This window comes from Siphateles boraxobius, unplaced genomic scaffold, assembly GCF_051911475.1.
Source record: "Siphateles boraxobius isolate OS27281-9 unplaced genomic scaffold, OSU_SipBor_1 22, whole genome shotgun sequence".
Classification (NCBI taxonomy): domain Eukaryota; kingdom Metazoa; phylum Chordata; class Actinopteri; order Cypriniformes; family Leuciscidae; genus Siphateles; species Siphateles boraxobius.
In genome coordinates, this window is record NW_027508833.1 from 2821111 (window position 1) to 2848387 (window position 27277).

At 36.8% G+C, this 27277-nt stretch overlaps 1 protein-coding gene across 3 annotated transcripts in view; it reads left to right on the forward strand.

Moving 5' to 3' along the window:
- LOC143746506 (CAP-Gly domain-containing linker protein 4) overlaps positions 1–27277 on the forward strand; it is a 62885-nt gene that overhangs the window by 32290 nt on the left and 3318 nt on the right. The window contains exons 8-14 of one of the 3 annotated variants that reach the window (XM_077238339.1): positions 1823–1958; positions 3864–3995; positions 17610–17792; positions 18708–18845; positions 21920–22043; positions 26560–26624; positions 26775–26850. In XM_077238339.1, the coding sequence (XP_077094454.1) occupies positions 1823–1958; positions 3864–3995; positions 17610–17792; positions 18708–18845; positions 21920–22043; positions 26560–26624; positions 26775–26850 (854 nt within the window). Of the gene's footprint in view, positions 1–1822; positions 1959–3863; positions 3996–17609; positions 17793–18707; positions 18846–21919; positions 22044–26556; positions 26625–26774; positions 26855–27277 lie in introns of those variants that run through there. The other 2 variants (XM_077238338.1, XM_077238340.1) reach the window with 2 other exon arrangements.

Consider the following 27277-nt stretch of genomic DNA (forward strand, 5'->3'; position numbering starts at 1 on the left):
AAACACGGATTGATCGAGGAATATACATTTCGGTAAGTTTTAGGCTGCCCTACTGTATCTTTCAACATTGGTCATTCGTGTTTATTTACTATTAGCTAGAGATGATCGGTTCACGTGCCGCTATAGGGATCTGTCATGACAGATTTACAAGAACCAAAACGGTATTGCTTGATTTTCGTAAAAACAGTTAACAGAATCTGAGAGCTGAGATTTTTTTAATATCATAAGTAACGTGCTCTGTCTTGTCTGTTTCCGTGTCCTCTCTTTGGTGCGCGATTTTTCTGTGCGTGAGAAAATGGTTGTGTGACGTGAGAGCGCGTGAAAAGTTACAACACACACACACATACACACACAAGCGCGCTTTCTCTCAGACACACTCGCCGACTCACGCACACACTCCTTGATGCATTGATGTGGTACTTTAGAGTTTGACGAACTCCGTTTGTTAAAAGTAAATGTTCCAAACAATGATCCAAGCAGCGCGTTCTTGTCTCCCTCCTTTTTACACGAATGCTAGAACGGCTCCGCAAAGGTCAAAACGGAATGGATTAATCTGCGTTATTTTTTTTTACGCGTTATTTCTTCTCAGATTAATTAATCGAAATTAACGCGTTATTTTGACAGCCCTAATATATATACATATATATATAAATATATATATATATATATATATACACTGTGTTTGTACACGTAATAATAAATATACACGTACTATTTTAACATTTACAGCGTGTGTGAGACCAGTGTGTGAGAGTGAAAGTCCACATCAGACATGGAAACCCAACCTGTGTGTGTGTGTTTGTTGGAAAAAAATGTACATCTGTCTGCTTCAAAAATCAATAAAATGTGTGTACTTGCTGGTCCTCACATAAAATATAAGGACAGGGGTTACGGATGCTAGTTTTCGAACATAACAGGTTTGCTGTGATTGATATTGATCGAAGCCGTTGAGAAATCAGATTTAATAGAAACGGGTGCACCCCCCTACACGTTCCGCAAAATGAGAGTTGTCAGAAAGAAATCACTTCATGCACTGCTCCTAGCGAAGAACTAAAATGTCAGTGAATGGTATCCTAAAGCTGTCACCCAATCAGATCTGTCCTACATGCCCATTGTGACATCATCAGTAATGAGTAGGGAATCAGCTGGGGCTCTCAAACCCATTTGCAGTGGGTAAGGATAATGGCGGGAGTTAAGAGACCAGAATGCATGCTCTGCCTTCTCCTTGCAGAAATATTTCTTTTACATTTTTTTGTTTTGTTTTTTGACCTGCTCTCGCACTCACATACCTACACACCAAATTATCCATTAATAAAATCCTCCACCACATTGGGACTAAAGAGAGCAGAGTGCCGGGAATCTACAGATTGGCTAATCAAAACCCCATTATATTCAGCGATCCTTGGAGCCGCTGGCTTTCTTTGTTCCCCATTTTACTTTTAACGTTATTTTTATCCAAGCTAATTTGCCTGTTTATGAATGTCGGCGGGCGCATAAGAAAACAAGGGCGACCTGTCGAACGAGCCTAAATATGTGCTGCTCTGTGCGAATGCACTTGTTTGTTTCTGGAATAAAGAAGTAATCACTTTCCATTGCCCTCCGGAGTACAGAGCAAGATAAAAGAGCATGAAACGGGTTTATTAAACATGCATTATCACCTCGGCAGCCCACGCGGCCAGAAAACTATTTCTCACACTGTCCCCACAGAGTCTCCCCTCTGTTTGCTACTGTTTCTGTAGAATGCTCTCGTGGTCCCAGGATTAAATGCATTACGGAAATGTGTAAATCTTATTGTAATCTATCCTCTTGTTTGTTTTGTAAGGTCGGGACTCTGCGCTTTTGCGGCAGTACCGAGTTTGCTGGTGGTCTTTGGGCTGGGGTGGAGCTTCACCAACCAGTGGGCAAGAATGACGGATCGGTAGCTGGTGTCCAGTACTTCTCCTGCCCAATTAAACATGGTAAGAGTTTTAATGTACATGGTTTTCTCTTATTATAGTTACTTGCTAAGTAAGTAATGTTAAGTAATTAGCTAGCTAGTAAGTGTAATGCTAACATTACATTACAGCAAGCTAACCAGGTACAACACAATTAGGATGAGTCATATCTGATCCATGTTAATTAAATTTTTTGTCTTAACCAGCTAACCAGACTGTGATACTGGGATATTTTAACCCAGTTCGATAACTATTAAACATAATGTTTTTTAACTAGCTAACCAGGTGAAACATGATAAAAGGTCAAGCAATAAATCATGTATTTTTGAGTTTTTGTCTAAACCAGCAATTGTGATAAGTGAGGTATGATGATATTTGAGCATAAATGGGTAGGGTAGGTTTACAAACTAGTTAACCAGAGGCAAAACAATAGAGTGCTTGACATAGTACTCTTCTATGTTGATCTGAGTTTAAGAATATTATAGTCGTGACCTGACACTATATAAGCATAACTAGGTAGTAACTAACTAGTGAGCAAACTTTACTAAACAGGCACAACAAAGCACCAAGGAATGAGTTGTCTCATCCAATAACCAGCTACAACTTTGACAAGTGTGTTACAGTGATATTTCAGCATAACTAGCTAACTAGTGAGTGTAATGTTTACTAACTAGTTAACCAGTGGCAACGCAATAGGGTGCCATGGGATCATGACTCTTCTGTGTTGATCTTAGTTTTTGTATTAACCAGCCACAAATATGACGTGATATGACCATATAAACTTAAGTAGCTAACTAGTTAGCAAAATTAGCTTACCCCGGCACAACAAAGTCATGCCATGTCTCCTCAATAACCAGCTATGACTTTGACAAGTGTGTTACAAAAATATTTGAGCATAACGAGCCTATTTTAATAACTAGTTAACCGGAAGCAACATGATAGAGCCCCAAAGAATCATGCCTTTTTTCTTTTGATCGGTGTTAACCAGCCACAACTGTTGACGATATATAAGTATAACTAGTTAACCAGTGAGTGTAATTTTACTGACCAGATAACCAGGCACAACAATGTCTTGTCTCTTCCAAAACAATTGGGTTACTACAATATTTGAGCATAACTAGTGAAGGGTAATGTTAACTAAGGAGGTAACCAGATAAAACTTTATAAAGCATCAAAAAAACTCTTTTAAATTTTAAGTTTAGTATTTGTCTTAACCAGCAAAGATTGTGACACGACGAAACAGCGCTGAGTATAACTAGTGGCTTGTGAGTGTCATTTTTACTATGTAAGTTTGTTAATTTATTAACCAGCTTGCTAACTAGTGGCTTGTGAGTGTCATTTTTACTATGTAAGTTTGTTAATTTATTAACCAGCTTGCTAACTAGTGGCTTGTGAGTGTCATTTGTACTATGTAAGTTTGTTAATTTATTAACCAGCTTGCTAACCTGGAGCAATTAAGTTGTCTCTTCCATGTAGAATATTTGTTCAACTAGGATAACCGTTATAGGATGACATTTTATCGGTCACATGCTGGATACAATCATATATTGTTATATACAATGATAGGTTCTCTCAAAATGTTACAATGATACTTAAATCCTTGCATTGTTTTATTTTTTATTTTTTATGTGGCACACGTTCGGACAAAAGTTTGCCATATGTTTGTAATTACGATATCGACACACATTGCTGTTTCACATTGCGACACACAAGTTATATGGAGTCTTCACATATGTATCACAATTAGCCCAATGTGGATCATCATATCATGAGGTCATTTGTGATACCCGACCCATTTTTTTCTTTTTCTTCTTCTTTTTTTTTTGTCATTGGCATGTTTTTCAATTCGTTCTCAGCTTACAATTTCGGTCTTGCTTTCTTATCTGTCCTCATTTGCTAACAAAATGATTTCTCTCTGACCCTCTCCAGGAATCTTCGCCCCCCTCTCTAAACTCAGCAAACTCTCGGATCGACGAAAAAACAGTCCCCGCCAGCCCTCCGCTCCTGTCTCCCACCCTAGACGAATTGACTTGGCGCGGGTCACGTCCAAGGTCAACACAGGTACATTTCTCACTGACCCGGTTGCTTAATGATCCTCTTTACAGCTCACAAACCCAATATCAGGAGAAACCCAGTGGCCACCACAGACTCAAAGCTAATTACCATCCCAGAGGAACTGCTTGATAAATAAACTTACACGAGTGTGAACAGCGATAGTGGTGATAAAGCTGTTGGTGTTACCGCTTTATTCTGTCCCCTTCGGGGTTGTAGAGACAATAAAAAGCCATGTGAGCACTGAAGAAATGGAGCAATCATTGAGGGAGCTAACGTCACTTGTGTGCCATTACAGCGTTCACCCTAGGGGCCGTTTACACAGACGTGACACCCACCGGTGTGTGGAGTGAATCACCCTAACATGCATAAACTCTCTTTTTTGTCACACATGCATATGAAAGAGGACAAATGACTCATTTAAACTCTTCCATTATCATCCATGACAGACAAGCCTCAGAGTGATTTTATACAAGGGAAGTTGACATTTAGAAAATTGGACATGTTCTGTAGTGAAATGCTACGATTGCTTTAAAACTATTTTAGGATTATCATTTTGCTAATTTCTTTATGGTAATTGTTCGTGCGGCTATTGTGACCTTATATTAATTCAATAACTACATGGAATATTTATACATTAAAAAAAAAAAAAAAACTAGGGCTGTGACAATTTCAAACGTGCAGATCATTGGAGTATTCACTCAACCAATTTGTTCAATTTGATCAAAAAATATTTATTCATCCAGTTACCAAATGCCACTACTGTATGTCGCTCAGAGACATTCAATGTTTGGAACTTTTTTTGTTGGCAGAACAAAAATAGACTAATTGACAATATTGACTAAAATTACACAATATTTAACTTCCTTTTAACTGAACTTTTTAAAAAAATCTAAATTGCAATCGTGCTTGGCTGTTATTATCTACGGGCAAATTAAAGTCATGCTAATTTTCAGCACAGCATCACTTGCTGACATGATACTACTTAAATATTCATCATGAGTATTATTATTTTCATACAATCATAGTCTGGCCTACACTACAGGACCATATAAATTGTGAAAAAGCTAATTTAATCAGGACCAGTTGTAGGACCTGTATCTCTAAAATTGTGATGTTGTTGGTGGGAAAAAAAGGATACATTCCATTAACTACTAACAAACATATCTGCCCACACAGTGCTAAGGGCGTCCGTTTTAGGTACAGTAAACATAACACAGCTAAATATCCTGTAAGCTTCTGAGACTGTCGACACGTTTCTCATAATATACGTCTGTAGAGAGAGATAGTGCTCCCACATAGGCTTCCATTAGTGCACTAATGCTGATGAACAGCAGCTTCTCTCGTCACCTCTGTTACACTAGAGACGTCCCCTTGCTCTGTCTGTGTGCCCTGCTGAGTGTTGGGTGGACTTTACTCTAGATTGGTGTAAATTTGTTGATGTTTTTTTTCCTAGACAAGCATTCCCACTGTGTCTTTCTCCAGGGCTCAGGTATTGTCCACTCAGACAGCTAAATGCAGACATATGGATCTCAATAGCTTTGTGTGGCAAAAACGCTTTTATGAAAAGCCCTTAAGGCATTGTGATACGAAAAATGCTTTTCTGCTTTCTCTCATACTTTTTTTTTGGTTTCTTTCTCCTTCCCTTTTTGTTTTTATTACCCGTCTGTCTGTACTTTTAGAGGTTCATGAGAATTTACCTGCAAACTTTGGTAATTCTCATAAAAATATAACAATTCAAAATCAAAGCTTAATGTCCTAATAATAATAATTAATAGTATTGTTTTTATTAAAATTATAATGTTGTCTTTAGTTAGTCAGTCAAACAGCAGTGTTATTTTATTATCATTGAGATGCCATTATAGCTTTTTTAAATATTTTGAATTAGTTTGTATTTTATTGTTTTTTGTTTTAATTTTAAATTTTAATAATTCTATTACTATTCTATTAATAATTCTATTACTGTAACTTTTGTCATTTTTATTACATTTTATTATTTTCATTATTATTTATCTAATAAAATGACGAAAACATACAGTAAAAAAAATATTAAAACTTTAACTAGCAAGTGACAAAATTGTTTACACCAGGCTTGTGCACAATTCAGAATTGAATTGAGAATGACTCCTAAATTCCAATTCAATTCTTGAATTTGAATTGAATTTGAATTGATGTCAAAAACAGGATCTAAAATTACAATTCGAATTTAAATTAAAGGAAGCAGAATTGCAATTCAAAACAAATTCTAAGAAATTCATATAGATATTTTAAGTGAAGTCTTTAACAATGAAGCTTTACAGTATATGTCAGATATGACTGCATTACATAATCTATAAATGATATTAGTTCGACTACTTGTACAGATTACATTAACAGGAACTATTTTCCCCCAGCAATGAATGTTAAAAGCTCTAGTCACAGAACATATAATTAAGTTTGATTTATTGTAATTGTAATTTTGTGGAACATGATAGAACATGACTCCCAGAATTACTTTAGTAGATCTTTAGAAGAAAAAAAAAGATTTTAGGTGGACATTTGTTTATTTATATATATTAGAACAAAATGTATGCAGGGTTGAGGAGTGAGTTAACTGTAATGAAATTGTTATTGAATTACAAAATGAATGTAATTGTATTTAGTTGTATTACTGAGGTAAAATGTGTAATTTAATTAGTTACAAATCAAATTAAAAGGAAATTGATTTACATTGATAAAGTAATCCAAATAAAATAATCCAAACCACATTTATAATGGGTAACTTATAACAGTAAGCAATTACATTTCCAAAGTAACCTTCCTAACGCTGAATATATTTGAGATTCAACATATTCTTTCTGTTGTGTGAGTAGGGTGAGCACCCGTCACGCTTTGCGTTGTACCGCACAGATTTTCACCCCTTGTCCCCCACGGCGTATATTGAGAAAATGTCCCGCATTTTTATCATTCTGTTTGTTTTTAATTATCATATTAAGAAAATGTGCATGCGTTCTTTTGCCTTTTTAAGAAAGCATTTTATTTATTCTTTTTGCGCCGTAGTTTTTCACCTATATTTAACAGCGCTTCGCCAGAAGTACAAATACAACAGGCGTTTTTAAAATCATATCCAATGGTTCAAAAGAAAGGAGTTAACACGGTCACTAGTGGGTTGTCAATCAAAATGTTGAGCGGTGATTCGTTCATGTGTTCCCTGTCATAAAACAAATGGATAATTCGGTAAATTAAAATTTTTATTTAACAGAATTTATCAACTTATTGTCTGCTGTAGTTGTTTTAATTCACATCCTTTCTAAACATATGAAAGTGTTTGGTGTAATATATTCTTAATATATAAGGCTGTCAATAAACTTATTTAATGTTGTTTTATATTTTATTTGTTCATTATTTATTTTGTTAGATTTTAGTTGGACTTAGTCAGAACTGTTTCAAAAATGATCTGCGAAATGAGAAATGATCTGCATGATGCCTGCTGCCTTGCTCAGTGATGTTGAATTTAAATGGCAAGTAAAATAAAGACATGTTATGTTACATTCGTGATGTAATTGTGTTGTCTGGAAAGGACTAAATAAAAAGTGTTTTTATCAGCTGAAATGCAGAATACAAATGTTTTTTATTAAGTTAAATGGACATTATATAACAGTTTCAGGTTATGTTTTAGTGTTGGTAACATGTCCCACCTCGTCCCAGATTTGGTTTGTTTGATGGTGGTCACCCTATGTGCGACAAGTGTAGAATTTCTTTGAATTGCCATGAATTTAATTCCACTTCCTGTCATTCCAATTCAAATTCAACTTCCTGTGGGGCGGAGTCAATTCAATTCAAATTCCAATTCATGAATTGAATGGAGGCCAATTCTGAAATTCTGAATTTTGCACAAGCCTGGTTTAGTTTCAGTTAACTATAGTAGTCAGTTAATTATTCATTTTATTTATTGCCTGTATTAATTATAATTTTTGAAGGAAGATAACCCAGGCAATTTGTTTTTCTCACATTTCATGCGATTCACTCCAAAAATTTTACATATTTCATATTTACAAAATTTCTGGCATAGAGTTCTTTCACATATTTTCAAAGAGGCACAATAATATTTTATAAGCAGCCTGGTTATGCCCACCCACCCACTGTATTTTGTTCTTAAACCTCTTTTTCATGTTCCTCTCTATCTCTGCACCTTTTTACATTCTTGATTTTCATTTTGGTTTAAGGACTCAGTGTTGAGTCATGCTGTCTGCATTAAGACTAATACGCACATCCAAGGAAGGAGCCCTTGTGAGTCACTTGTAGGCCGACTTCAACTATGACGCACATTCAAACACACGATTACCTAAAAGCCTCCACATGCAGCCGTGCACCTCCAACGTGCTCACAATAACCATATCCAAGCAACACATTGTGTTTGTAATGACACTTTAATGATGTCACTGTCCTCGCAGCCACCGCGGAATAAATGACGGCTCCATGTTGTCCTCTAATTAGTGCCGTTTCAAGGTGTTTTTTCTCTCTCTTTTTCATTCCCGAGGTGATTTGAATAGTGGAACTTGGTGTATTTCTGTGTTCTCCGTTGATTGATTGTCCAATGAAGCCAAGCTTAATGAGCAGTCCTCACATCGGTCTGAACAAACTGGCAGTAATTTGTCATGAAAAGGAACAGGGGGTAGAAGCGGTGTGTTTGTTACTGCTTTAACCCTTTATATTTTATCTGGTTGTACAACCATCTCGATTTCCTTTTGAAGTAAACTTTTGATATTTGCCGAATAATCCTTTATAGGGGTCAGATATGTACTAAAAAATCAATCAGAAAATGTATGACATTGTTAATATATGCACATGGAAATATTTTGGTTGAAAACATGATTTGAAAGACAAAATTTAGGTTCACCCAAAAATTAAATCAGTCAAATGAATCTAGTTCACATTAAAGTCTCTAAAAGTTCAACCACATTATTTGCAAACAGAGAAAACTTTTTTTATATATTTGATTGAAATGATGTTTTGTTGATTTCAGTATGATAAAAGGCTATTTCTTTGAGAAATGTGATCCATAAAGATAGATGATGAGTCTAGCGCGGGCTTAATGGTTTTGCTTTAGGGTGGGCCATAAATGTTTTGGGTGGGCTGCATAAGAATGACTTTCATAAGATGCGCCATGAATGTTTTACTCTCATTTTGAGCATCTTTAAAACACTCACGTACTACATTTAAATGGATTGAACCAGATTTCATGGACTCTTTTATAATTCATTTGAATTTTGCTACTTGTGGTTCTTTTAGTGCTTATTTCGTTCAGCACATCACAATGCAGAATTTATGCAAGCTTTATGTTTTAATGGTGCCGAAATTACTTGTCCTCAAGATTCAGCTTGTCAAAGTTAATTAGGACTTTTCAAAGGGAAAATCTATTTTATTGACATATGCAGCATATGTATTGTTGAGAAATAATATGTTCTACATTTATTCCTGCGAGTCTGAGAACGTATTGGGAACTAAAAGTGTTTGGCTGTCTGCATGAGTAATGTTCCCATACAAATCTCAGTCATACTTTATTCTTTTCATATCCATCTGTAGTGTCTCGGTCTCATTTTCCTCAGATATGCTGATTTTAAAGCAGTTTTTAAAGAGGCCAATACATAGATTGATAAATAGAACAAACGTCTATATAAGGATAACGTTTTTTTTTTAATTATTTGATAGTTTTTTTTTGTAATAGTGCTTAAAGGTATAGCGGAGGATTTTCTTTTTCCGGGTGGGTAGCCTATACTATTGGTCCACCTAAGTGTCTATCATTCTGGTGCTATGTTTACGTAAGGCCGTCGTAAGTGCTCGTCCCTTCTGCGCATGCGCACTTTCAGGTGTATTATGTGTGATGAGTTACGGTTTCAGCCATTCCTTTGAAAATGGCTGAGGGTCGAAAGAGAAAAAAATGTATACGAAGTGTATGATAAGAAGAGAAAGGCCGCAGAATATAGAAACAAGACCAGAGTGATTTTGGGTGAATATTTCACACGCTGGCATGCGCTAAAAGCACAGGTTGGGCTTCCCACTGATGCCGCAGTCGCGAAGATTCTACTAGACAGGTAAAGTTTGTCATACTATTTGGAGAAATCCATTTAAAATCACAGCTAGTAAAAGTTAATGTAAGCTATGATTAGCGATGCTAGCCCTGGCACAAGTCATGCACCGCGTAGACACATTAAACATCTCAATTTGTCTAAAGTAGCCTTGTGACCAAATGGTAAATGGTATCACGCTGAAATATTCTAAGACCTTGTGTGTTCATTTTCGATAATTACAATGTGTTCACCATAGTATTTATTACACAAATGCAACAAGCTACTTCTCCATTGCATATCATGTCTTGAGTCCTCGGTCACTCAACACGTTTAATAGGCGTTTCCTCTCGGGAGAAAATAGAGTGTTGCGCATGTGCATTTTTTAAAAAATTGGAGAGGGCGGGTCTTCTCTAAAATTCGGAAAGATCCTCTGCTATACCTTTAAATATTAATTGGTGGAGGAATTGATAATTCTGATTATTATTTTGTTTAACAGGTAGTTCTGGTAATTCATTAAACATTTATATCGCTTTTATCATATAGACCAATTTCAAGCCGACGTCACAGTTACGTCACGGCGCTAGCTGGAGGCAAAACAAAGGGAAAACTGCAGGCGGCCAATACAAACCAGCACAGATTTGGCTACATAATAAGGAGCTTAAATTATTATTATTATTATTATTAAATGTCCTCTTGTTGTGTTGTTGGGTGCAAGAATCAATGAAAAATGAATATGCTGTATCTAGAATTTTTCTTTCTAGAAAATATTCACATCATTAAAATAGCACTGTAATGTCACTCTTTACATTGTTGTCTTCTTGGCGCTGGCTAGGCAGAACTCCGGATCGTACCACACAAGTCTTGTACATGACCATTCATCACATAGTTATAGGCATCTAAAGATTTATATGCCCTAAAGATTTTTACGCTCGGTTTCTCTATCGGATAGGTGTAGAAGTCAGGCCACTCAACCGGGGGTAGCCTAGCGTTAACGTTAATCCTGTCAGATCGTCCATCCATTGAGTGAGCGTGTATGGGTCGGCCAATCTGATTCCGTCCGTTAAAATTAACTTTTGCCAATAACAATCGCGGTCCTGGACAGTCAGTGACCTTGCACAGTAAGATAAAATCGGATTTTCTCGGGTCATTGTTAAAAAACAAGCTAACAAAACTCGCAAACTAACGTTAGGGAAGCGGCCAGAGGAATCGTTCTGCCTCCACCTAAGCTCCGCCCACAAAAAAAAACATCACCATGTTTACCAACTGAAAAGGGGTCTATTGTTTTTTCCATTGCTTTTTGATAGTTTTTAATTTAAATTTAATTATTTAAATTTAATTTAATTTGATCAAATTAAATTTAATTCATTTAAAAAATATATATATATATTTTATATATACTCCACTTTGTATAAGAACACACCTTAACCGTGATAGTCACTGTAAACACAATATCTTACCTGTAGTAGATACCAGCTAGACCTCTAGTGTACCCAAGTACTAATTCAACATGATCTACAGTGTTTACTCTGCTTTAGTAATAACTGTCTGTTTATGCAATATTATTCCAGTGTTAATATTGAACTGTTTAGTCTTAATAATGTTTGTAAAGGTCAGGGATGACTTCATCTTGGTTGTTTTGGTGTTCTCACTGTGCATATATTAGCATTTTAAGGGGTCCTTGGGGAGTGTGTGTCGTAACACTCCAGTGGATGTGACTTCTTTGAGCGGGCCTTGTGTACGGTACTAATGATTCTGATGCTTTTGTTTTTGTGGTGTCGAACATGATGTACATTCCCTGTTGTACATGCTTCATACGATGGCCTCAAAAAAGTATTTGTATATACTTACTCAAAATGTAATTGCACAAGCTAAGACTAAATCAAGTAGCATCTGCAAAGAGACATATTTCTCAAGCTAACATTTCCTTTTTGCCTGACTCTATCTATAGGTGAAGTTCATGACATTAATGGTGCAGTAAGTGATTTATGAGAAACACTGTTGATATTTGAAATCAACTCAAACAAACACACACCCCTCCCTTAATTGCTCCGCGTCTAAAATGCACAAACACACAATGCAAGAGTGAATGTCTCTTTATCATTGCTGAAACCAAACAAAATAATGCTTTCTGAAAAATAGTGAAGATGACAAATAAACAAGGAAGAACAAAAAATAACATACAGTTTACTAGAGTATATATAAGTATGAGATAGTTGTTAGTTGCCAGCAGCTCCAGACAAACAGTGACACTCAAAACTGTGCTGTTAATAGAGCTAACATTACAACAACAGCATATCTCGGTTCTGTGAACAGCAAAACCAATGAATCAGAACTCAACCTCACATCCGTTTTCAGGCCTTCACACTTAGGCCTCTCCAGCGCTGGAAAGCTTTTCTAATATTAACGCGGGTCCTATAGCTCTTGCCTGATCATAACCCTTCTTTTTCCAGTGAAATTCCTCTGAGCTTTTTTCTTTTGTAATGTCTCTCAGCCATCTCTCTTTCTACAGTCTTTCTTCAAATCTCACTCTCTGTCCTCCCCCATTATGAGTGGACACGCCCCCCACTGCTGATTGGCTACAAGTGTGTTGTGCTGCTCGGTCCAATACACTTTCAACAGCGTTTCTCAGAAATCGCCTACTGCACCTTTAAATATGGACTCCTGGGTTTGTTAATGTTTGACAACCAGAAAATGAGCAAAGGGCTATTTGTCATTTTCAACTCTACATTGCTTGTGTTTGTGATTATTATTGCAATATATTATGTTTTTGAAGTAACATTTCTTTAAGTCTATGCTTTGCATGCTCTCTACCTCCAAGAGCAGTAAAAAGATGATGTCCTTGAATTCTTTCTACATTCCTCCAACACCACTGCCATTTCCTAAATGAGTGTGGTCCAACACTTTGGGTTTAGATAACTTTTCTGGACTTTTAACACCAGACTGTGTAAATTCCAAAAGTCTTGGCTCTCGCTTATCAATTAGCCTCTAAACTTGTTTCATTAATGAACACTTTAGCCCATGAAGTTCTGTGAATATGATGGCTTAATGAGAGACCTCATTCCAAACTGCTTTCCAAGAGCTGGAAGGTTAAAGCTGCTTCTCTCATGTGACCTATTTCTTGGTCATTTAAGTGCAGTAGATAAAGGTTTTAGGTCTTGTTAGATGTCTGCAATGCTGTGCCAAGGCTTGGCCACTTTTCTATGCTTCCATAATATTAACATTTGGCTGGAACTCAGACAGGCTTCAAAGACTACATTTAAAAGGGCTGGAATGCTAAAATAATTAAACAAAGTGACTTTGATAAATGTCGGTTTCTGGTATGTTATTGGTAATTTGGTGTTTTATTAGAATTTACTGTAAGTGCAACAAATATGAACAAACTTTTTACCCTACAGTATGCATTACAATTTGGCATGAATCTCGTCCTGCACCGTTTGAGCCATGGACATGGATTATAACTCAAGTCAAATCACTGCTTGTTGAGGAGATTATGTGTTTCAAAGCCATCAGACTCATGATTTTTTTCTGGTAAACGATAAAATAGAAGACAAAATCCCATATGCTTGCATTGGAAAATGGCTCTGAGCTATACTTAGAGATAATATTATATATAATTATTTTATCGTATCAGCCATATCAGCAGCTACCTTTGAATTAGTATTATTATTATATCTGTTGACCAATGAGGTGATGATGTTGCCCAAAATTATGACTGAATGTAGTGTTATTATGGCCACTCTTCCTATAATGTTAGAAATAGAATATTATTATTTATTTTTTTCCAGGAACGTTTGAAGTTTTGTCATTCAGCCAAAATAAATTGTTTGAAATTCACCCAGTCAACTGGGAAGCTAATTGTTTAGCAGGATTCTCATAACATGTCACTTGACCTTTTAGATGTTGGCAGGCCTCAATTTCTGTGTCAGATACTTGCCTGTTCAGTTTTTAAATACATTTTTCTGTTAAAAAAAGTGCTTTACTCGCCTGTTTTATCATGCTAATTATTTAGTACGATAATCACTGGTTAATTATTTAATTGGTTTAACCAGTTCAAATGGCATTTATGAAGCTTAGTTGGATTAAATCTAGCGTTAATTCATGTTATGCTTCTCCTGAAAATATGAATGGCATCTTAATGAACTTTTAACATTTGTCTCATCAAGGAACATTCATATTGACAGCAAGGTGTCAAAGTTGCAACTTTGGATTGACATCAGAACAAATAGTACTGACGTCAAAATTCGGCATCGCACAGATTCTATATAATTCGATTCTGTGTGATGCATGACAAAAAAAATATTTTCATGATATCATGCAGACATTTTCCAAACATCAAACTCAAAATCAATGTTGGTTAGTAATAAGCTTATTATATCATTTTGGGTTAGAATCAACATGTCCCTCTGAAAACTTGCTATGTGCCATGAAAGCAAAATTTATGAATTTGGTATGAATGTTAGCATTACTGTTATCTATAAGCTAGTGTGCTGCTATACAATGATAAAATTCACATTTAGAAGAAATAAGCATTTAGAACTTACAGTCTCTCACTTCCGTCAACGATTTTGATGACAACACTCTGCACTTCAGCATCTCATTAAATGCTGTCCAATCAAATGCTCTCTAGAATCTGAAGCCCTGAAAAAAAACATTTCTATATCCATCCAAACAAAGTCCAAGCATAACAAAACTTGGTATAGACCAGTGGGGATTTCTTTAAGACTGCAAGGGAAGCTTGGCTTCCCCTATAATGTTAACAAATTAATGGTCAAATATGTACTATTGTGCTAACATTTTATTGACTAAAAATGTATTAGAACACATTCATCTCGAAGACGAGTTCGTTCATAATCAGCTACATATAGCAGGTCGGCTGACTCGATGCGTCACAGTGCATTTCCCTGTTGAAGCCGAGCGTCTATTGACTTCATTGGGGCTGCTTTGAACAGTTTTTTTCAGTGCTTTGAAACTAGACGGTCATTGGATAAATCTGCGATTATGTCCGGAGTCCGGGCTTCCGCGTGATGATTGGAGGGTCTGTCCAAAGACTGCATCTCCTTTTGATTGACAGCGATTTTGTACTATAAAAAGTCACTGACGGTGAGGCTATTCGAGCTCAGTCCCATCGCGGATTTTGCAAGTGTAGTCGAAAGACAAACTGCTGCAACCAATTTCTTGGTATTTGGTTGGCGAAATTGCTAGGCAAGTTTCATCATACATTTCACACAATTATACACCACATTCCTTGTTTCAGTTTAACCTAATTCCCACATTTCCTCCGAGTTTAATATATATTTTTTTAGATTGTTTGTTCATTCATTCATACAGTATGTATGTATATACACTCACCTAAAGGATTATTAGGAACACCTGTTCAATTTCTCATTAATGCAATTATCTAATCAACCAATTACATGGCAGTTGCTTCAATACATTTAGGGGTGTGGTCCTGGTCAAGACAATCTCCTGAACTCCAAACTGAATGTCAGAATGGGAAAGAAAGGTGATTTAAGCAATTTTGAGCGTGGCATGGTTGTTGGTGCCAGACGGGCCGGTCTGAGTATTTCACAATCTGCTCATTTACTGGGATTTTCAAGCACAACCATTTCTAGGGTTTACAAAGAATGGTGTGAAAAAGGGAAAAACATCCATTATGCTGCAGTCCTGTGGGCGAAAATGCCTTGTTGATGCTAGAGGTCAAAGGAGAATGGGCCGACTGATTCAAGCTGATAGAAGAGCAACTTTGACTGAAATAACCACTCGTTACAACCGAGGTATGCAGCAAAGCATTTGTGAAGCCACAACATCCACAACCTTGAGGCGGATGGGGTACAACAGCAGAAGACCCCACCGGGTACCACTCATCTCCACTACAAATAGGAAAAAGAGGCTACAATTTGCAAGAGCTCACCAAAATTGGACAGTTGAAGACTGGAAAAATGTTGCCTGGTCTGATAAGTCTTAATTTCTGTTGAGACATTCAGATGGTAGAGTCAGAATTTGGCGTAAACCGAATGAGAACATGGATCCATCATACCTTGTTACCACTGTGCAGGCGGGTGGTGGCGGTGTAATGGTGTGGGGGATGTTTTCTTGGCATACGTTAGGCCCCTTATTGCCCACTGGGCATCGTTAAATGCCACGGCCTACCTGAGCATTGTTTCTGACCATGTCCATCCCTTTATGGCCACCATGTACCCATCCTCTGATGGCTACTTCCAGCAGGATAATGCACCATGTCACAAAGCTTGAATCATTTCAAATCGGTTTCTTGAACATGACAATGAGTTCACTGTACTAAAATGGCCCCCACAGTCACCAGATCTCAACCCAATAGAGCATCTTTGGGATGTGGTGGAACGGGAGCGTCGTGCCCTGGGTAATAATAATAATAATATCCTTTATTTTATAAAGCGCCTTTAAAAGCAGCTTCTCAAAGCGCTGTACACACAATAGACAATAGTTAAAAGCAAACACATCAACAGGTAAAAAAGTTTAAAAAAGAATGTCTTAAGTTGACCTTTAAAAATGGCAAAAGTCTGGGCTTCCCTAAGTCCAAGAGGCAGAGAATTCCAAAGGACAGGTGCCTAGAAGGAAAAAGCCCTGTCACCCTTAGACTTTAAGCGAGTTTTAGGATCCACCAGCATGCTTTATTGTGAGGAGCGCAATCTGTGATTCGGAGTGTAGGGGTGTAACAGTTCAGATAGATAATTTGGAGCCAGACTGTGCAAAGACTTGTAAGCATCATAATCTTAAAATCGACTCGGAACCTAACTGGGAGCCAATGCAAGGATTCCAAAACCAGAGTGATATGGTTGCATATTCTGGACCCAGTTAAGATCCTAGCAGCAAAATTGTGTACACGTTGAAGCTTGTGTAGTGTAGATTTAGAAACACCGGCTAAAAGAGCGTTACAATAGTCAATGTATGTGCATCCCACAAATCTTCATCAACTGCAAGATGCTATCCTATCAATATGGGCCAACATTTCTTAAGAATGCTTTCAGCACCTTGTTGAATCAATGCCACGTAGAATTAAGGCAGTTCTGAAAGAGAAAGGGGGTCAAACACAGTATTAGTATGGTGTTCCTAATAATCCTTTAGGTGAGTGTATATATAAATAAAAATAATAAATAAATAAAAAAAATGTATATGTGTGTGTGTATATATATATATATATATATATATATATATATATATATATATATATATATGGATGGATGGATGGATGGATGATGGATGGATGAACAATTTTTATAATGTAGGCCTAAAAGACCAGCAGCCACCACTGGTATAGACATCAGGATATTCTTAAGGTGCATGTAAAATGTGGTGAAATTCTGTTCGTATAGGCTGCTAATATCCAGTAAAAGTGTCATAAATGTACAACTTTATGATCAGTGAAGTCAAATTTGTCATGCATTTTCTTGTTTCCCTCAAAAGTGTGTTGCCTGTAATCCATCTTTAAATTGCAGCAATTGTGGTAATCTTCTTCATTTTTTAAATCTGCTTAGTTACAGTTCCACTCTGTCTTTTCCAACCTCTGTTCTGTCTGTCTTTTCTGTCTGCACAGGTCTTCTTTCACGCAGTTGTTCCACCTCCTCTTCTTCTTTGGACTCCAGACAAGCTTCCAGACGACCACCAAGACCACCACCACGACAAAGACCACCTCTGCGCCCATGGCAGGAACGGACTCCTCCGAGCACCAGATCTACTCCTCCGCCCTCCCGTTCCCTCACCGCCACCCCACACTCTGGTACATTACTTTTGACCATCTACAATAATTAGACATGAATATGTGTTTGTAAATTGCAATGTGCACCATCATTATCACAAAGTCAACCCTAATGAGGGATCAGGTTCCAAACACAGTCTTGCATCACCCTCAAGGGCAAAGACTAATTCCACAGCAAATAAATTAACATAAGTGAGTTATCAAACTAATAAAAATAAAAATACGTATTAATGCATTATCGCTTTGCAGAGTCTTTGCAGTGTACATTATTCACATTGTGTAAAGATATCAATAAACTAGCCATGAGAAGGTTTCTTTGATGTAAGTAACTGTAACCTTTATGTAAAATTTTCTAAGTAACCTTTCTAAGTATCTGGTCACATGACACATAAATAGTATGGTACACATTAATGATTGATGCTACTTACCCTACTCTCTACTAGGTTTTGAATGTAAAATGTGTGATGTTTTAGATGGATATTAAAGGGAAAGTTCACCCAAATATGAAAATTAGCCCATGATTTACTCACCCTGAAGCCATCCTAGTTGTATATGACACCTAGGTGTTCTTCTTTCAGACAAATACAATCTGAGTCATTTAAAATGTTCTGGCTCTTCCAAGCTTTATAATGGGAGTCAATGGGTATATTTTTTGGGAAGTCCATCAATGCGCATCCTTCCATGATAAAAGTGCTTCACACAGCTCTGGCAGGTTAAAAAAGGCCTTCTGAAGTGAAGTAATACGTTCATGATGTAAGAAAAATATTCATATTTAAAACTTTAACAACTAAAATTACTAGCTTCTGGCAGATGGCCATACGCAAGTTGACTTAAGCCTAAAGAGTAACACACTTTTGGGTGAACTATCCCTTTAATTGTGCATTTAGAGATTATCAGATGTTTTGAAATATTAAAACTTTCTTTTTGTTTCATCAGGAATTGCTCGCAGCAGGAGCCCTTCAGCCAGCAGCACAGCATATGAGAGCTCAGATGTGCATTTAGGGGAGCGTGTATTGGTGGTGGGACAAAGGACAGGGATTGTGCGGTTTTACGGGAAGACCAGTTTTGCTCCAGGTATGACACTATCGCCTTTCTAACAACCTCCTGCAGTGTACGATAGCTCAGGAGAGTGTGCTACGGGTCGGGGTTAATTTCACATTTAGAGGTATTCAATGGCTACTCCTTTGTCAATGTACTTGGATCCCTCTCCTTTATGTAACCTCTGGATGAATTAAAGCCATATTTCAGTAGCAGCATAAATGTCCCAAGACGTCCAATATCACACAATGGATAAAGAAACATTTTAGAAAAATTAGTAAAATGCCAGCCATTCAAATTCACTTAACAAACACTTTACCTGTCTTTCTACTGGGACTTTATTTCTGCTACTCTGCTAGGTTTTTAAGTTGAATGCAGCAGTTTTTAAATGTATACCGTATAAAGGTTATCCGCTTAATGGAACTGGGACTCAGGTGAGCTCAGCAGTTCTTCAGCAATGTGAAGTTAGTCACTGTATTTACTGCAATAAATCGGATATAAATCAGAATTTCAAGGACAGTCATTGTGTTCCAAGAACCTTCAGCTACATCCTTTTTTGGGCTCAGATTATACACATGAAAATTCGACTCTAGGCATGCCAAATAAAATAAATGATTAGATTGTTAGCATTTGTATTGTAAGTAGCATGTTAACATGAAAAAAAAAACAAAAAAAACAACGTGCTTACTTTAATAATAACAGTAAATACTGCATAATTACAAGCAACTAACCCTAGCCCTATTGTAAAAACATGTTAATAAATATTACAATGCATAATTACACTGTAACAAGTGCATGCTTAAAATAAAGTGTAACCCCTTTATCACTCAAGTCAGGAGATTGAAAGTCAGAATGTTTTAAGGATTGAATGGAGAACGGATTTATACAGATTGGTGAACTGAGAACAACATTTATTGCATATTGTCCATGATTCAGGTTCAGCGAGCACTGTGGATTATGAACAGTTGAGACACATGGGTTTAATACTTTAAAGCAGGGAGAACAACTCAATACTGTCCATTCTTTGAAGGATCGATTTTTATCATCAATTTGTATTTTGTTGAATAAGCCAATGTGCCATTGTGCACATGAGCTGACGTACCGCTGTATTAAGGCTTGTGTTTATATATACAGTATATATACTGTATATATGAAGATTTCTTAATTAAATACATTTATTTGACATAATATGATTGAATTTTTATGCCTGAATGCTGCTGGTTCATGGTTTGAAAAACAAGAGTAGCTAAACTATTCCCGTAAAAAGCCTTAAAAGGCTTACTCTAGTCTGCTAATTAATGACCCCTGAGTGCTGTTGAACTCAGCTCTGACTCTGAGTTTTGTGTGGAGAGCACTTTCGTGTAGCAGGAAGCACAGTAATTTCATCAAAATCAATTGGAAAAGCTAAAAACAGTTTTGGAGAGAAGTCTGGGATAGCTTACTACAACACATATTATATTGGCCCATGCTCAATTATATGCACAGAAGGGACATATAATAAAATGCATTATGCAGTCCTGGTCAGAATTATTAGCACCCTTGGTAAATATGAAAAAAAAAAAGCCTGTGAAAATAAATCTGCATTGTTAATCCTTTTGATAATTTCATTCTTACCAAAATCTAACCTTTCATTGAAGTAAAAAAAAAAAAAAAAAAAAAAAATGGTAGGGTCTCTTTATAAAAACTAAAAAAAAATTCTCCAAAACACATTGGCCACAATGAATGGCACCCTTTTATGCAATTCCATTTGCAACCTCCTTTTGCCAAGATAACAGCTCTGAGTCTTCTTCTATAATGTCTGATGAGTTTGGAGAACATGTGACAAGAGATCAGAGACCATTCCTCCATACAGAATCTCTCCAAAATGGGATTTTCAATTATTTAACTATATTAAGTCCCCTCACTTCAACAAGACAGTAACGACTTTCTATTCATGTTTTTTTTTTTTTTTTTTAAAGAACATGGATCTTAGCCATGCCATTTTATTGATAGGTTACGTTAAGGTGAAATCCATCTTCCTCTCAATGTGCCCTTTTCATCTGCTATTCACACATTTATAGAATACAACTCACCCTGTGCTTTGTGCTCTCTCTAGGTAATGGTTCTTTGGTTTTACTAATTGTGATGATTAAGGGATTTTGGCCTTTTTTTCCTCATACTCCTGTGAAACAAGAAGTCATGGCTGGACAATTTCATGTTCCTAGTAACTGGTGTGCTATTTTTTTTTTTTTAAATATGAATGGGAATGTACTTCAGAGATATTATACTCTTAAGAATTTCTAGGGGCCACAATAATTGTGGCCAACGTTTATTAAAGAAACAAAAAACATTTATTTTGTAATGTAATTTCCCCCTGCTTTTCAGCTGTATGTGTTTTTGTGAGGACCATATTTAAAAAAAAAAAGTAAGACTTGGAACTAACCAGTATTGAACTGAAAACTAATACCAAATTATATTAACACAAATCAATTATATTTCAGATGAAATGAGAACTATTGCTCCGTAAGCACTTCCAACCCCCTGCATCGTTGCACTTCTATAATGAAACACATGCAGCATGAAGCTTGACAACTATATCAACCGAACACATGCCAGGAGTCGATAGTCGCTTATGAAGGCTTCGGACTTGGAAATTTAAGAAGCTGAGTTAAATTTTGCTGCTGGAAAATAACCGAACTTAAGTGCCCTCACTTCAACAAGACAGTAACGACTTTCTATTTTTTTTTCTTTCTTTTTTTTCTTTGTTCTAAAAACATGGATCTTATCCATGCCATTTTATTGATAGGTTACTTTAAGGTGAAATCCATCTTCCTCTCAATGTGCCCTTTTCATCTGCTATTCACACATTTATAGAATACAACTCACCCTGTGCTTTGTGCTTTGTTTACTAAAAAGCAACTGTTTGTCGTTGCATTACAAAGCATCACAAAGCTTTTGGAAGGAATTTCTGGATTTACTCAAATCGCAGGATTTGGTATTCGTTTGTTTAGGCTCGAGCTGAACTGAGAGATGACAGATTGGAGATTGTTTACCAAGCTCAGGTCAGCAAGAGAATCGCTACATTTCTCAAAATGTGTGTGCTCATACACAGGTGTTTGTGTCCCTGACAGGATTTTGGTTGGGGATTGAGTTGGACAAGCCGAGCGGAAAGAATGACGGATCAGTCGGAGGAGTACGATACTTCAGCTGTCCTCCTAAACACGGAGTCTTCGCCCCACCCTCACGAGTTCAGAGGCAAGTGCACCAGCACCGTGGAGAATTCAGCCGTAACCGCATCTTAACTGAGTCTTATTTCTGGTATCTTGCTGACTTTTAGCGTGATTATTTATAGCCGACCGTGTCTTTGATTGTTGAACTGAGATTTTGACCTTTCTGTAGAGAAGCATTAATAAGATTGTGCATCGACATTTGTAAGTAATTTCTGCATGAGGTACGTAACGGTCCCCACAGATAATAACCATCCTGTCCTTGTCCTCAAAAGATATTTACCAGCCACTCTGGTATCACAGATAAAATTGCTGGATATTGTTGGCATACTTTTTGGCAATTAGACTTCTGGCAGACAATAACATTTGTGAAAAATGCAATAGTATTTAAAAGCCTTAGCAATTGCATAGACATGCCCTGGGAGCCACCCAACCTACTGTAGCATTGGGGTGGCAAGTTTGGTCACATGTCTTCATAAAGTGTAGTTTATATTTGACTTTTACTTATTTTACTTTAATTTGACAGAAAAGGAATTACTTTCTTTTAAGGCGAGACACGGCAGGCAAACATTGATTGTCAGTTTTGAGATTTTGGGCTAGTTTACTCCTTCAATATGTGTTCTTTCAAGCTGCTATAAAGAAATATACATTAAGATGTGTATTTTATTACATTTTGTTTACTTGCGGCAGTACGTTTCTCCCGAATTTACCAAGTTAGCATTCCAACGGAACATGTCGAGTTCAGTCTGTTTACTGAAGTCTGTCATGACCGGTATAAAGCTCTGAGTCTCCTGCACAACGCTATGTAACCCACATTTGGGCATTTCCTTTCTATCAGTAACCAATCGTGAATACCCATAGGGGGATTGTGTGTAAACAAAATGAAAAAAGAATTTTGCACCTGGCTTTATCATATGTTCTGATCTATCTACCGAAAATATATGCAAAATCGTGCATATTTAATGAGATAATGCATAATTTGCATAATTAAACATACAAATTTCTAAAACTTGTTATACATTTTTTTTAATATACTTGTGTAAGTAATCAACTGAGGAAGTTTCATGGTGAAATCTATTATTTTAAAAGTTTACCCTATTCACCTGTAGTGTATCGCCTTAATTAAATATCCGGCATTTTTTTCTTGGTATTCGATTTACTTTTCTCCAGTCAGTCTTCCATTATGACTTTAATCTTTCCCATCGACAGCTGTCTGCCCTCCATTTGTCCCTCTATACCTTTTACTGCTTTTATTCCCCAGCTGGTTATTTAACAAATGATCAATGTTCGAATCTTCTCCATCTCTCATGAATCATATATTCTTAATTCAGAACCATTCACCTGTGCCATATTCCGCTCTTTCTTTCCCATTGTATTTTTGTAAAGTGTCTGAGCGACTGATAAGCACATTGTTCTAAACGCTTTCTTTCGTTGTGTCTTCTTAATTAACCCTCGGGGCAGCCTCAGACACGCCGGCAGAGAGATCCCAACCGCTTCTATTCATTTTGTCACAGGCTCTTCAAATTGAAATAGCCACTATTTATTTTATTAATGCATTTTCCTCGTCTTAAAAGGATTCTCACCCCAAAAAGGAAAATTCTCTCTTTCATTTACTCAACATAACGCCATGCCAGACGACTTTTTTCTGTGGAACACAAAGAAAGAATTTTTAGAAAAACAATTAATCTCTGTGAGTCCATATAATGCAAGTGGATGGAAACCTCAAAGTTGACTCTTCAAAAACCACACAAACTGAAGACGACAGTAACCCACATGACCCCATCGATGTCTTCTGAAGCGAATCAATAGGTGCGCGTGTGAGAAACATACTAATGAAATGAACATTCTTAGAGCTTCCGAACACATCTTTGGGGTGCGGACTGGTGAGAAAGTGAACCCGAGGTTACTCGTGAGTCCTAGAGCTCCTCCTGTCCGATTTCAGGGAATAATCGGGTCTATTGGAGAGGTCCAATAGATGTCTTAGGCGCTGAAAGAACACCACAGACACAGTGAAATCGCCATGGGAAAAATATGATACACCGGTGTTTTGCCAGATGAGAAGTTTATCTATGTATCACCTTTTTACTCTTTTTAAACTTCCTTTTATAACTGTATCACCTTTATATCTCTTTTAATTCCTTTCATAACTGTTTTAATTTTCCCAAAACTATACTATAAACCATTACTTCTGGCCAACTTAACATGCACACATTCATAAGTTTTGCGCTTGACGAAACGTCTCAGACAACAAGTGACGTGTTTAATGTAGTTTTTTTTTTTAAAACAGTGGAGTTACCTGAGCCTGCTTGAATGCGGTAGAGAAAATGCCAGTGTGGAGAGATGTTGATGTGTGTGTGAGTGCTGGTAAAAGTGTAGGTGTGAGGGCATGGGATCTAAAGGGCAGGTGGTAGGGTGACTGGAGAGGAGAAGTTTAGATACAGTTGAAACTCGAAAAATTAGAATATCGTGCAAAAGTTTGTGTATTTCAGTAATTCAAATTAAAAGGTGAAACTAATATATAACTATATACATATGCATGATTATACTTTACAGAGGGTTGACATTTCAGTATTTAAAATCCTTTTTTTAAATTGATTACATGTAATATTCTAATTTTCTGAGATTTTGAATTTGGGATTTTCATAAGCTGTAAGCCATAATCATCAAACGTATAACTTTTGCACGATATTCTAATTTTTCCAGTTTCACCTGTACTTCTGCCTCAGCGCGGGGAGAGACGGAGGAGAGAAGATTGCTGGAGTTGAAGAGTGTGTGTGTGTGGAGCTGAGAACTGACTGCTGATGGTTGTTGTTTTGTCAGTGGAGAAATGAGCAGAATCATCAGCAGTATAAGAGGACGTGGGTGGTGGCGGAGGGGGCAGAGGAGAGAGTGTGTGTGTGTGTGTGCGTGTGCGTGTGTGTGTGTGTGTGTGGCCTGGTAAACCCTACATTATGGGGACAAAATGTCCCCATAAGGATGGCAATATCTGAAATCCTTGTTCGTGTGGGGACATTTTTTGGTCCCCATAAGGAAAACAGCTTATAAATCATACTAAGTGATGTTTTTTGAAAATGTAAAAATGCAGAAAGTTTTCTGTATTGGGTAGGTTTAGGGGTAAGGTTAGTATAAGGGAATAGAATATACAGTTTGTACAGTATAAAAATCATTATGTCTATGGAAAGTCCCCATAAAACATGGAAACACTACGTGTGTGTGTGTGTGTGTGTGTGTGTGTGTGTGTGTGTGTGTGTGTGTGTGTGTGTGTGTGTGTGTGTGTGTGTGTGTGTGTGTGTGTGTGTGTGTGTGTGTGTGTGTGTGTGTGTGTGTGTGTGTGTGTGTGTGTGTGTTGAAGCGTGTTGTGGAAATATGAAAATTTAGCAGCATGAACTTCAACAGAAAAGGATGAGAGCAGAGACTGCTACATTACTCAGGGCAGATGGGTCTTTTGATTTGCGCCATTTTCTCTCTGCCGCCCTGAGTCTGGGCCGGTGTTCACGAAGAACATCAGATAACCTGGGGTTAGAGGGAGTCACACGTGCTGGCCTGGAGGAGAGAGGACAGATATTGTCTAGGAAAGATGTTAAAGTGGAACAAAGTGTCTGTTGCGATGTTCACATCCAGAGATGAGAATTGTGTGGGTGAGGGAAGAGAGGATGACACAGCAGAGGAAAGATGGGAAGGAGAAAGTAACTGGTAGAGCGGCTGCTGATGCACATGTAGTGAGTTGTAGATTGAAAGTAATGAAGAAATGATCTGAAATGTGCAGAGGTTTCACCAAAATGTCGTATGTGATGCAGACTACTGTTTCTAATCTTGTATCGTTTGTAATGTCGGTTAGCAAAGATTACAGGAATAATAGCAAATAAAGGTCAATTTAAAAATAACCAAAACTCTTCAGGTATGCTGAGATGATTTGAAGTCTTAATAAACACTTTTTTTTTTAGAATAATTTACTATATAGTCCATAATTATTTTTAATATATTTCTTGAAGCTCCTCAAACATTTGTTGGACTATTATAATGTCATTTTAAATGTCAAATGTAAAAAACTAAAAATTGAATTGTCATACTTTAAATTACGAATATGACCGAACTTGACGACATCCTCTTGATAATGCCTCCTCAAACGAGATTGTTGGAAGTCAAGTCAATGTGGTGTTGTCTTTAAAAAAAAATGTACTGCAAGCTCATATTTAAGTCTGGCTTTTCATGTTGACTTCAAAGATATTAATTTCAAAGAGTTTTTACCAGTCCGCTGGAGAATCATTCCGTCCCCGTCCCCCCATCCTAACGTGTAAAGATTTGTGATTTTGTTCCTGCTACATATTTACATGTCAAATTGTTTGTGACAATTTTGACAAGCATTTGTCAAAATAAACCCATGTGACTGTCACTATTTTGAAGTGATAAATGTGTTGTTTGACAGCTAACAGAGTATACGCAAGGGTAAAATAATGTGTCTTGACAGTTTTCTGCCAGAGCATCAGTTTTTCAAGTGCAGTGGAAGAAGCAATACTGAACATTCACTTTGTTTTAACTAGCAGGATTCATGGCTCAGTGGACTGTCTGTCAGAGCTGTCCTCGTCTCGGATGAACTATTCCTTCACAGGTGAGCCATTCCTGCTGTCTGATTCCCTCTCCTCTGTCAAATCTTGTATGACTGACAACAGTTTTTATTCATTCATTTTTTCATATAAAACTGTCGTTCTTCAGATATTTGGTCTTTTTTCAGTGGATGACTGTGTTTGTTTTAATAAAGGAATTCGACGCACTTTCAGCACTTCCTCAGCCATCGCTACTCAGAAAGAACCAAGTCGCAAAGGTCAAGCAAGCAGGTAGGAATAATGTTAATACGTAAAGAATTTTTTCTCTAGGAGTTGTGGCTCGGTGGTTCGTCCATACATTGAACCTTGGTGCTCATGATGGAGAAATGTGGTTTGAGTTATAGCATATCATTTTCTGTCCTCATTTCCATTATCGTTTTTTTTTTTTTTTTCAAAATCTAAAGAAGCCCAAATCTCAAAGATTCCTTTAGTTTCAAAACAGGCACTTTTTGGTTGAAATGTATGTAATAATTAGTATTAATTGTTTGTATTACTTAGTATTAATATATTTTTATTTATTTATTTTATTTATTTTTTACTGAAACCAAAATTGAAAATTAATCTTATTTAATAGTCAATTAATTAATTGCATGTATGTATTGACCAACACTCAAATAAAAACAAATGGTTGTGTATAAACATTTCAATTGTACATATC